At 45.7% G+C, this 12,735-nt stretch overlaps 2 protein-coding genes across 2 annotated transcripts; both read left to right on the plus strand.

The window, feature by feature from the left end:
- The first annotated feature begins 19 nt into the window (after positions 1 to 19).
- cops5 (COP9 signalosome subunit 5) lies at positions 20 to 2,959 on the plus strand. Its single transcript, XM_028976743.1, has 8 exons — positions 20 to 252; positions 1,220 to 1,454; positions 1,726 to 1,854; positions 1,954 to 2,019; positions 2,116 to 2,201; positions 2,314 to 2,425; positions 2,537 to 2,685; positions 2,797 to 2,959. Exons 1-8 carry the CDS (start codon positions 116 to 118, stop codon positions 2,882 to 2,884), a joined length of 1,002 nt encoding a protein of 333 aa, XP_028832576.1. The 5' UTR covers positions 20 to 115; the 3' UTR covers positions 2,885 to 2,959.
- Positions 2,960 to 4,263: 1,304 nt separating this feature from the next.
- vcpip1 (valosin containing protein (p97)/p47 complex interacting protein 1) lies at positions 4,264 to 11,626 on the plus strand. Its single transcript, XM_028978694.1, has 4 exons — positions 4,264 to 6,877; positions 7,143 to 7,320; positions 7,501 to 7,587; positions 8,223 to 11,626. Exons 1-4 carry the CDS (start codon positions 4,415 to 4,417, stop codon positions 8,915 to 8,917), a joined length of 3,423 nt encoding a protein of 1,140 aa, XP_028834527.1. The 5' UTR covers positions 4,264 to 4,414; the 3' UTR covers positions 8,918 to 11,626.
- Positions 11,627 to 12,735: the final 1,109 nt, after the last annotated feature.

Raw genomic sequence — 12,735 nt, forward strand, 5'->3', positions numbered from 1 at the left:
TGTTTGACAGCGACAGCGATCACAGAGCCTGCCTTTATCTCAGCTGGTTATTAGTAGTCACATTTTCCGATTTAGTCTGATTCTCCGAGCTAGTTTCTCCGCAGCAGGGTTGAAGATGGCGGGTGGCAGTATGGCGCAGAAGACCTGGGAGCTCTCCAACAACATGCAAGAAGTGCAAAGCATTGACGAAATTTATAAATACGACAAGAAACAGCAGCAAGAGATTCTCGCCGCGAAGCCGTGGACTAAAGAGTAAGTGGCCAGGAGGTTTCGGTCGTCGTGTTGGTAGATCTGCGTTAATCGTTAGCATGTGAATTGTAGCTGCGCCGTGTAGCGCCATGATGAGTGTGTTGCGTTACAAAGTTGTCATTTGACAAATCAATAAACTTCGTCCGTACAAGTGATTTTTACGGAATTTACGGAAATTAAGAAAATTGCATCTTGCTGCACAGTTTTATTTTATACAAACAGTGACATGAAAGTTAAGTGATTGTCATTGTGAATTACTGCAGCGCAGCACATGGTGCCACAACGAAATGTGTCCTCTGCTTGTAACCATTACCCTTGGTGAGCATTAAGCAGCCAAGACAGGCACCCGGGGAGCAGTGTGTGGGGACGGTGCTTTGCTCAGTGGCACCTTGGCGGATTGGGATTCGAACCAGCACCACTGGCCACCACTACCTCACATTTCTCTTGTGCTGAACATATTCATAGTTTGTGGCAAGTGTAAATATACTTTCTGGTAGATTTGAAATGTTACCTTGTTACTATATTTCTTCCAACTGGAAGGCTGTTTTATCTTTCTGTTTAACATAATCTAATTTTCTATTAGATTCTTTCCTCCAAAGAATTCTATAAAGTTTCAGTATTGTTCTTCCTTCCTTTCTTTTGATGCTGCCACTATGTGCCACTGGCTTCTAATTTAGTTTTTTTTTTTTTTAATGTCTTCTAAATGTTCTTTTTTTTCTATTGTTATCTTATCTCTTGTGTACAGCTTGACGTAGCCTATGGGGATAATTATTAACAATGAGTAGCTTGTTTTATGTATTTTAATGATTGTTTCTGTTATTGTGAAAGGCTTGTAGTATAAATGGAAGGGTTGTAAATTCTGCTCATCATGCTTCATGCATTCGCATTATGTAACTAAAACAGTCTGCTTCCTTCATACACGTGCAGCAGAAGATATTTATCAAGTGAATTGTAATTTTTGTCTTTTCAGCCACCACTATTTTAAGTACTGCAAGATCTCTGCATTAGCCCTGCTCAAGATGGTGATGCATGCACGCTCAGGAGGAAACCTGGAGGTGATGGGGCTCATGCTGGGGAAAGTTGACGGAGAGACAATGATCATCATGGACAGCTTCGCCCTTCCTGTCGAGGGCACAGAGACACGTGTCAATGCTCAGGCAGCAGCTTATGAGTACATGGCGGCTTACATTGAGAATGCAAAACAGGTTAGAGTTCTTCTTTATGTCGGCTCGTTTGTATAGATGCTGTATATTTAACTGATGTTGGTATTTATTAATTCAATGAATTCATTTTTATTTGAACATTGTCAAAAGGCACCTAACAATAGAACAATGCTCAAGAAGAGCAAGCCAGAGGCAACAGTGGAAGTTTTATTTAACATTGTTTTGGCATTACAGTGCATCGTGCCGTATTGGTTCATATTGGAAATTAGGTTGTGTGCCTCTTTCTGTGCCATCTGAATGTGCATATCTATAGGTGGGTCGGTTAGAGAATGCCATTGGCTGGTACCACAGTCACCCTGGATACGGCTGTTGGCTCTCTGGCATTGATGTCAGCACCCAGATGCTCAACCAACAGTTCCAGGAGCCATTTGTAGCTGTGGTGGTGAGTACAGCACCCTCACCCATCTGTCACTCAGATGTCTTATTCAAGAGTAGCTGTGAGAGGGTGGGTAATTAATTGATTTATTTATTCTGTGTTCAGATTGACCCCACACGCACAATCTCGGCTGGGAAGGTGAACTTGGGAGCCTTTAGAACATACCCAAAGGTGAGAAGACTAATATTTAACTAACGGAACACATTTGCTGTGACATCTTTTTAATCACAAGCCCTGTAAGAAACTGTTACTTTTATTGATATGCAGGGGTATAAACCACCAGATGAGGGTCCCTCTGAGTATCAAACCATCCCGCTAAACAAGATTGAGGACTTTGGAGTACATTGCAAACAGTGAGTCTATAATCCATATGACGTACTGAGTTTGAGCAAGCAAGAGCACCTGCTACTTGAATCAGGAGCACCTGCTACTTGACATGTTAAATGCGTGTTTTTTTTTTTTTAGGTACTATGCACTGGAGGTAACTTACTTTAAGTCATCTCTCGATCGTAAACTGCTAGAGCTCTTGTGGAACAAATATTGGGTGAACACTCTCAGTTCCTCCAGCCTACTCACGGTAAGATAAAGGGGTGTGTGTGCATGGTTTTTTTTTTTTTCTTTCTTCCGAAAGCATGCTAACGGAATATTGAGTTACACAACTGAAAACTGTGGGTGATCATGCATGCAGAATACCGACTACACCACAGGACAAGTGTGTGACCTCTCTGAGAAGCTGGAACAGGCAGAGGCTCAGTTGGGCAGGGGCAGCTTCATGCTGGGGCTAGACACACACGATCGCAAAGCTGAAGACAAACTGGCTAAAGCCACTAGAGACAGGTGCAGTAAACATCTGGCAATATGCCTTAAAAAAAATCAACTTAGCTTATATATTTGACGAGATTTATCCTTCAATCAAAGTAATATTGTCTCTTTTCTTTTTTGTTACAGCTGTAAGACAACCATAGAAGCCATCCATGGACTCATGTCTCAAGTTATTAAAGATAAGCTCTTCAACCAGATCAACACCTCCAGCTAATGGAAACACTGTCTATTGATTGACATGTTTGCTCAGAGATCTGACATGCCCAAATAAAAGTTTCCATTGTATGTGTGCACTGCTTTTCATGGAGTGTAAGTGGTATTCTGAATCAGTTAGTAATAGTTTTATGACTCACAAAGCATTCAATGAAAAATGTCCAATTCAACCTTTATCCCAATCCACCAGGTTATCTTATTTCACTTCACTTTTTTTCCTCTGCCCAGCCCTAGCAATTGAAATGTCAGCCTCCCTTTTTATGCCCTGTTGTGAATTAATACAATTCACAACATAATGAGTAAAATTGCTTCTACGTACATTTTTGAAGAGGGTCACGGTTAGCCAGAAGGGCTTTCAGTACATTCAAATTTAAACTACGTAGTTAAAATAATTAGAAACCATCTTTATTCAACACTGTTTTTTTTATATATTACTATTACTTAAACTCAGTGTGATGTTCTGGTTTGTAAATTTAAGTTACTTTAATGAATGAATGTAACTTAAATGTAACAACCTGACTAGAAATAACCGCAAGGAAAATAACCACATTTTGCCCCACTGTTTTATCATCCACTCCATAGCCAGATTACAGCCGTAATAATGGTATAAAATACTAAATGATTTTGAGCACTACCCTGGCCATACTTACAAAGGAAGTAAATGTTGCATTTAAAGGTGCAACTACACAGACCAATAGTCTATTTCATTGTGACCAACACTTGTGTGAAGTTATCTTTGCAGGTTCTTTATGCATATATAATGACAGCTCTTTCATTTCTCCACTACTTTCCTGCTTGCACTAATCTGCATTTTGTGTATATGCGTTAATGCACATTTCTTTTATTGACGTTTAATATAAAAGGCGTTCAAATGAAATTGTTACATTTGCCTTTACTGAAATATAAAGCTGGTTAGGCGCTGGGTCGCACATTTTAAGTCCTCTTTAAAATATAACTGTTGGGGCAATCGTGTCAACAATAACTCATTCCTATAATACACACCACAAGCCACCTTTGTTTTCCTTGCGAGCCTTGCGTGCCGCCTTGATGCGCAAAACTCCTTCTTGATGTTCCGGTAGGATGACGTAATACAAACATGAACTCCAGAGTGTTTGAAGGCCCCACGGGTGTTGTAGTCTTAATGTGTTTTTCAACAAGGCACCGCACCAAAACACGACAAGAAATTCCACGTTTTTACCTAAAATGGTGAATCGAGAGGTAATGCACTACATGCACTCATAATTCTGGCGTGACTGTTGGAGATGGCGGTAGAAAAAAAAAAGCATCGCGTTTACAGAAGGACTACAAGTACCGCGTACCCACTCTGCAGTGCGTAGCGACTGTTCCGTCCAGCAGCAACCAGTGGCAACGTCGCGGAGGAATAAAAAAAAACACAACCGCTTCCGTGTTGTTCTTGTTCTGCATTAGTGACAAATACCAGCGACGCAAGGCGCAACGCGATTATAACCTCGCCAGGCCGGCATTTATAATGATCTTGTGAGTTCACGCAGGCATAAAACTAGTCGCCAGAATGTCGTTGATGCAAGGCTCCAAGAAAAAGGACAAGCGCATTCTGTCTGGTACCTGCCCGGACCCGAAATGCCAGGCGCGGCTGTTTTTCCCAGCCTACGGATCGGTTAGCATCGAGTGCACGGAATGCGGGCAGCGGCACGAGCAGAAGAACCTTCTCAACGTGGAGGAGGTGACGGACCCGGACGTCGTGCTGCACAACCTGCTGAGGAACGCGCTGCTGGGGGTCGCGGGCGCCCCCAAAAAGGGCACGGACCTGGTGAAAGTGATGGGGCTGTCCAACTACCACTGCAAGCTGCTGTCCCCCGTCCTGACGCGCTACGGCATGGACAAGCAGTCGGGCAAAGCCAAGCTGCTGGTCGAGATGAACCAGGGCGAGATGTTCGACTGCGCGCTGCTCGGGGACCGCGCCTTCCTCATCGAGCCGGAGCACGTCTCCACGGTGGGCTACGGCAAGGACCGCTCGGGCAGCCTCATCTACCTGCACGACACCCTGGAGGAGGTGAAGAAGGCCAACGGCCACCGCGAGTGCCTCATCCCGGTGCACGTGGACGGCGACGGCCACTGCCTGGTCCACGCCGTGTCCCGCGCGCTGGTGGGCCGCGAGCTGTTCTGGCACGCCCTGCGCGAGAACCTCAAGCAGAACTTCAAGCAGAACCTCGACCGCTACAAGGCGCTCTTCCAGGACTTCATCGACTCCGCCGAGTGGGAGGACATCATCAACGAGTGCGACCCGCTCTTCACCCCGCCGGAGGGGGTGCCGCTGGGGCTCCGAAACATCCACATCTTCGGGCTGGCCAACGTGCTCCACCGGCCCATCATCTTGCTGGACTCGCTGAGCGGCATGCGCAGCTCGGGGGACTACTCCGCCACGTTCCTGCCGGGCCTGGTTCCGGAGGAGCAGTGCCGCGGGAAAGACGGTGCCCTGAACAAGCCCATCTGCATTGCCTGGAGCAGCTCAGGGCGCAACCACTACATCCCACTGGTGGGCATCAAGAACACGGACCTGCCGCGCCTGCCGGCGCGCCTGCTGCCCAAGGCCTGGGGGGTCCCTCAGGAGCTCATTCCGCGTTACGTCAGCCTCGACGTGGACTGTGGATGTGTGATTGGCGGCGACCGAGGCCTCCAAGAAAAGTACCTCATGCGACTGGTGTCTGCTATGGAGGAGGTGTTCATGGAGAAACACGGCATCCACCCGTCACTGGTCGCCGACGTGCACCAGTACGTGTACCGCCGCACTGGCGTAATCGGCGTCCAGCCAGAGGAAGTGACTGCGGCAGCCAAACGCTCGGTGTCGGAGAACCGGCTCCACCGCTGCCTGGTGTGCGGCGCGCTGTCGGAGCTCCACGTGCCCGCCGAGTGGCTGGCACCGGGTGGCAAGCTGTACAACCTGGCCAAGACCACCCACGGGCAGCTGCGGCCCGACAAAAACTACAGCTTCCCACTGAGCAGTGTTGTGTGTTCGTACGACGCCCAGCGGGACATACTGGTGCCGGACTACAAACTGAGCGCGCTCAGCACGTGCCACTGGTGCCACGCCGGCTCAGTGCGGCACGTGCGAAGCGACGGCTCGGTGGCCTACCTTAACGGGGACCGGACCAACACGCGCTCAGACACGGGGGGCAAGTGTGGATGTGGCTTCAAGCACTTCTGGGAAGAGCGAGAGTACGACAACCTTCCAGAGGCCTTTCCGATCACGTTGGAGTGGGGCGGGCGGGTGGTGCGGGAGACGGTCTACTGGTTCCAGTACGAGTCCCAGACCTCCCTTAACAGCAACGTCTATGACGTGGCAATGCGACTCGTCACCAAGCACTTTCCCGGTGAGTTTGGCAGCGAACTCTTGGTGCAGAAGGTCGTTAACACCATTTTGCACCACACTGCGAAAAGGGACCCCAACGAATACCACCCCGTGAACATAGAGGGAGCCCACGCGCACTCACACGTCCACGCAAGTAAGCAGCCCGCCGCGGCCGAAGAGGTGGCTGGAGGAGGGGACCTGGCCGATGCCCACCCACCTACGAAGATCATCCTGACTGGACAGAAGGGCCGCACCCTGCACAAGGAGGAGCTGACCATGAGCCGAACGGAGCGCAGCATACAGCAGAGCGTTCGCGAACACGCTCCTGTCGCCCAGAGGAAGAGGACCGAGTTCAAAGAGGGCCAAGCACGCTCCGCGTCCTCACCCTCGTCCTCTGCCCCGGCCACGCCCACCAAAACGGCATCTGCCAGCAGCGGCGAGAAAAAGATCCGTGTCACGACCAGCGACGGTCGACAGGCCATGCTCACCCTGCGACCTTTGACCTCCTACGCAGAGCTGCAGCGGAGCATCGCAGCAGAGTTTGGTGTCCCACCTCAGCGGCAGTACATCCGCTATGGCTTTCCCCCCCGAGAGCTCCCACCTCCGCCACATGGTGCCGAGAATGAGCCTGTTGCCCTGCAGCATGGAGATCGTGTGACAGTGGAGGTAAAGTGTAAAAGTCTTAGATTTTCAATATTTATATGAAATTGAGTAACATCAGTGTCTGTAACATCAAGCCGATATTCTGTGTAGGTCTCTTCTGTTTCTGGGTTGCAGCTGCTACCATATTTAACACATAATCTAATCCACCACTGCAGTGCTGAGATGCAGTGGTGAAGTTATTTGATTTTGTATAATCCCCCCATCTTTTGTTTAGGCTGTCGTTGCTTGCATGGAGGTCACATTAAACTGAAGTCTTGTTGCTCTTTAGGTGTTGAAGGGTGGGGAAGGGGAAGCAGCCCAGGGAGATGAAAAGGTGGATGGTGGGAGAGAGGAGGACGAGAGGAGGAGAGTAGAGGAGGATATTTCAGTTAGCAGGACGAACAGGGATCTACAGGACAACATTGACCTGGAGATGTCATCACTCTGTCTCCTAGCAACACTGATGGGTAAGTCTTACTCAACAAGAAGCAGACACTTTACTCTGTTGCATTCACTTAAACAGTCAATATGCAAGGTGCCCAGAAATGATGCCGGTGATGTAAGCAGCTGCAGAAGAGCTGAGCTCATGTGTGTGCGTGTTCTTTTTCCCCCCCTCTCTTCCATTATGTTAATGGATTTGATGACAGGGGAAGATGTCTGGTCTTATGCCAAGAAGCTACCCCACTTGTTTCAGCTGGGAGGCGTTTTCTACAACATTGTAAAGAAGGATATGGGTACACACAGATTCTTTCTTTCTTTCTTTCTTTCTTTCTGTGTATATATGCAAATGGCAATTTGTGCTATCACTCAGTATGTTTAAATGACATTAGATGACTAATTTAATCTGTCTAAACCGAGCAGCCACAAGGGATCACACGCATCTAATTCGAAAAAACAAGTAAATCATACAAAATGTAAAGAGCTGTAAAGCCGTCCTGTTCACCATGTTTTTACTGCCAGATAAGTTTTGTGGTCTGTTGTTTTTGTTTATGAAGTAATAGGTCAAACAGAAAAAAAAGCAGTATTGTCCTCCTAACTTAGCTGAGAGGCATTGGTGAATACATTCATTAATTTCCTGTACATGTATACCAGAACAAGGACAATACGCTGATTTAACATCCAGATCTAGTTTTTATTCGTAGCTGATCTAAATTGTGCAGAGAAACACACTGTTGTGATGGTTCATCAGTATTTCACTAAACCAAATGCTTCACACTCGACCAACCAAATAGATTGCATAGATACAAAAGACTACATTTTCCATTGAAATGATCATGAGTGAGAGTTTAGAATGAGTTCATGAAAGAAGGCAGTAGAACTTTACCCTGCTCTGTATGTGAGTCTGTGTCTTACTCTTGCTGTTCTGTAGGTCTGTTGGACGGGAAGCACTGCACACTTCCACACCTCTCTGGAAAGACCTTTGTGTACAATGCGTGTGACGACCGACTGGAGCTGTGCGTTGATGCCGCTGGCCATTTTCCCATCAGCCCCAGTGTGGATGAGCTTGCCAAAGAGGCGGTGCTGCAGCTTCGATCTGAAGCACAAGGACACAGTCATGAAGGAAGCCCCTCTCATGGCTCGCTGCGATTAGGCAGTGGTGGGGTGATAAGAAAGAAAGAACCAGTCCAGAATGTCACGGCCTTCCAGGGCAAAGGTCATTCTCTTGGTAGCTCCCCAACACCACCCACAACAGAGCACCGACCAATAACCCGACAGCATAGCAGTGGGGTGGATCTGAGCTCTAGCGCATCCCGTTCACCGGATCTGGCGGCTGTGTCAGAGCGTGCTGAGCGAGAGCTGGTGCGCATGGCACCTGGCTTTGTTACTGCTGTGAGGGATGGGCGCGGCCTGGACCCTGTCGCCATAGAAGCACAGCGCCGCCGGCTCCAGGAGATGGTGTCTTCCATCCAAGCCTCCATGGACAAACACCTGAAGGAGCACACACGCTTGCATTCACACACTGTTGCTACAGACGTGCCAGTGAAGCATGATGGGAAGGAGCGAGAGGAGGCGGAGCAAATGGAGGATGAGGCCGCCCCCACCGAACCCATGGATCAATCATGAGCCAAATATTCAGAAGTCCTGCTCAAATGCAATTAGGGTGTATGAATGTGTGTGTGTGAGTGTGAGAAAGAGACACTGTGCTACCTGATAACATCCTAAAGGACACCGACACCTGTGTGTTACACCAACATGGGAATTTCCAGAAATCTCACCCTGTCTTCAAACACAAGCCAAGTGCTTTGGAAAATCATTCCAATCTGGGGAAAAAAGCTCTTAAATTCTCAATTGAACTCCTTTCATTTAACCAAAGTCCTAACCAGGTCATGTGCATTTGCGTGAGTGTGTGTGAGTGTGTTCAAGTGTCTAAATCCACATTTTGCAATCGCTTACTCAGAACTAACCCTACACTGTGGCAGGAGTGAAAGCCCCTGTAACTCGGTAGCCAGTCTTTGCCTTGGCGCACCTCAGATGCACTTTGCCTGAACAAATCACAACGAAACCAAACCGATGTGTTGTGCATCGGGCTGAAGGAACATTTTGCCTGCTTGAGAAACCTTCCAAAAAAGCATAGGCCTATAAGAAATGAGAAAACATTTGTAAGCTACAAGCATGGGTTCAATTCAAACCAAGGATTGAGGTTAAATGTTGATTTGACATCCTTTGTTCGTTTTAAGATGTAGTCGGCATCTCTGAGGCACCAAACAATGGTTGAAATGTAAGTTGGAACAGCGACTACAGCTTTTTCTTTTGCCATTGTCATTGCCACTGAGTCTTAATCCTGACTTTGAATTGAAAGATTGGCCTGGCAGTGGTGTTGATCTTTGCTTCCACGCTGCCAAACGCTCCTAGCGGAACCCTGGTTGGTCCTATAGCATTTGGCTGACATATTTGTGAATGAAGACGGAGGCTGGTGAAATCGCAGGTGTTTTTTTTAATTGTCCTTTTTGCATAAAGAACCCCCCCCTCCAAAAAAAAAAAAATCTTAAAAAGATTGATGCTGTGTGTGTGTTTTGTGATGCCACTGCAGTGTTTTCCTATTTGGGTTGGATTTGCCTTTTCTTCAAGTGGTTTGGGATGATTGTGTCCTGAAGCTCCAGTCAGATTAGAAATGGATGATTCTCAAGAGCAGAACACAGCCATAACCTTTACCCCACTGAGCTGCAGAGCACTCCATTAAAAAAATATAATTACAGAGAAACTGCTGGACCATCACAAGATTTTTATTTATATTGAAAAAATATACTTTCATTTTGATGAAAAATGTTAATTCCATAACATTTTGTTTTATTTCACAGTTGCATGTAGTGTCTCTGAATATTACCTAAAATGGGGAATAAAATGAACACAAACTTGAATTTGAATGATATTTAGTTCAGCAGCATGCTGACTGTGTTCCCTTTTCTTTAATACTATAACCACTTTAATGAGAATCACCCATATGCATGTCTTTTGTTTTTTATCTCTCAGAAATACAGTTTTAGAACACAAGCGTATCATACCATTACTTTATTTCCTAGCGATCCAAATAAGACATAAAGTTGTAACATTTCTATCGCTTATTGTGAATGCACCTCGGCTCACAGGATTACTCCATTTGTACTTCTCAAAGAAAAGTTCTGGCAATTTGTACTTGCAGTGTTGCAGTACACTGAGTGGACTATCAGCCAATCAGAACACTTCTGTTGTGCACTTTTCATTGTGCCTCACCTAGCATGCAAGACATGTTCTTGCCTCTAAGCTTAAAGGAATGAAGAAGTGAAATGTAAATGTTTTTGGAAGTGGGTGTTTGGCACGTGAGCAGTACTGTGATCATTTTTCTTTTTTTTTTGTTTGGTTTGCTTTGTCTTTGTTTCCTGCTGCAGATGACTGTCAGGAGAAACGCTTGGACCCTTTACGTCCAGGCGTGTTGTCGTTGTGGTTGAACAGTGCAGACTTGAACTTCAGACCACACCCAGTGTGGAGGTGCAGGGCCGAGTCTTGTTTTCTGTGACGCTGTCACACTGGCCTACGTGCTAACATTAGAGTCTGTTGGAAGCTCTGGACCAACTGTGGAGACCTGGAGGTCCTCAGAAGTGCTGATGTTTACACTTCCATTGCCAACACAGATTGTAGTGTGTAGTGTTCCTGGTCGACAGGCTGTTTATTGTGTTGTGTGAGTGTGAGCAAATATTTCACTACGAGTGGCTATCTCTGTGGTAGTGTGAAGAAGTCTACATGAAAGCTGTGAACGTAGCTCGTGTGTGCTTGTGTGTTCGTACTCTGCCCCTGTCTGGCCATGGCCTTAAAGCTCCGGTCGTGCCCCCTGCCCCGCAGGGGTCCGAGCCTTCCTCTGCCCACTGGATCTGATGACCGCGACTGCTGGTGCCTGCCTGTAGTCTCAGCAGGTCGCAGTTCTCCAAGCTCTTCAGTGGCCCCAAAACATTTGAAGTGAACAGAAACTGAAAACCGAGCACTTTCTTTGAGGGAGAGGGAATGTTAGAATATTATAATTATCACCTATGCTCTTGAATATAGTCTACAATATTGTCAATTTAAGGAAAAAAAAAGATTAAATATTGTCTAACACAAACACTGATTCAACAAACTTGAAGTTTGTTTTCTCTGTGACTGCTGAACTAATGAAATGTAAGCCAGTGTATTATATTAGTATATATTGTATTATACTTTGATATGTACAGAAAATCAAGTTGTTTGTTTGTTTGTTCTTGTTTTCTCCATTTTTGTTGATTTCCTTTCTTGTTTGCTAATAAAAACAAAACACACACAATACCACTGCTTAAACATAACTGTTTGCATGTGTGAGAACTTTTCAATTTAACAATAAAGTTATCAGTTCACAACCTCGTATGGTCTGCTGGCGTGGTGTGATGGATGAAGCTGCTCTTCTACAGCTGGCTACACTCGCTGGCCCTGCACCGTGGCGTAGACAAAATAAGACGTAAACGTGTTCATATAGAAGTATGACGGTTTATTTTACATTTTTTATTATTATGCTTTGTGCTGAGTGTTGTATTCAGCTTTAAATGGACGTGTTGTGACGCCCGAGTCCTCTAGAGGGCAGCATCGACGCTTCGGCTAAATTACCGTCATTCATTTAAATACTCGCCGACCACCAAGAGAGAATTCCGCTGAGGTGAAAAATAAGCTAAACAACGCAATCTGAAACGTTTTAGTCCGATTTCAACTTATGTCTATTGATCTCCCTCTGAGTCCAATTCTATATTTGTTTTTTTTTTACATTTTTTTCAAGTTCTGAGGTGTTGACGAACAACCTTTAACGCCAGGTAGCAGGTGTCAGCGACACGGACACCGACTGCAGTGAAAACAGGACCTTTAATGTTTCTGCATGTTCGGGAGGTTCATTTGGTTTAATCTATAAAATAAATTCCATGGCAAGCAGGAAGACTTTTAAATGGCGAAGGTGAGTCGGATTTACGGAAACCGAACATCTAGTGATCTGCAGCAATCAAACTATCTATCAAATATATGTATACATATATTTTTATTTATGTATATTTTAAGTCTAGTTTTTAGTTTAGTTTTTCTATATTTTTAGTCTACGTATTTAATATCGAAAATGTACATTTACCGTTGCTAGGCAACAGAATGATTTAATACAATGCTCAACAACTGTAATGAAAAGCGATAGTTGACATCAGTGCAAGCTATTATATTATATCTTATATCTATTATAACACCTATCTCATGGACTAATGTTTTCAAATAGTATGTGCTTCACTCAATATGTTGGTACTTATTGAGTAAATGCACACACACTGCACAAAAAAAAATCGTCTAGTTTTGCAACTTAAAATCTAAAGAAACTGAATGAGAATTGCTGATGTCTTCCTCTTGTAAGTCACTTTGGATAAAAGCGT

Source organism: Denticeps clupeoides, chromosome 4 (assembly GCF_900700375.1).
Source record: "Denticeps clupeoides chromosome 4, fDenClu1.1, whole genome shotgun sequence".
Taxonomy (NCBI): domain Eukaryota; kingdom Metazoa; phylum Chordata; class Actinopteri; order Clupeiformes; family Denticipitidae; genus Denticeps; species Denticeps clupeoides.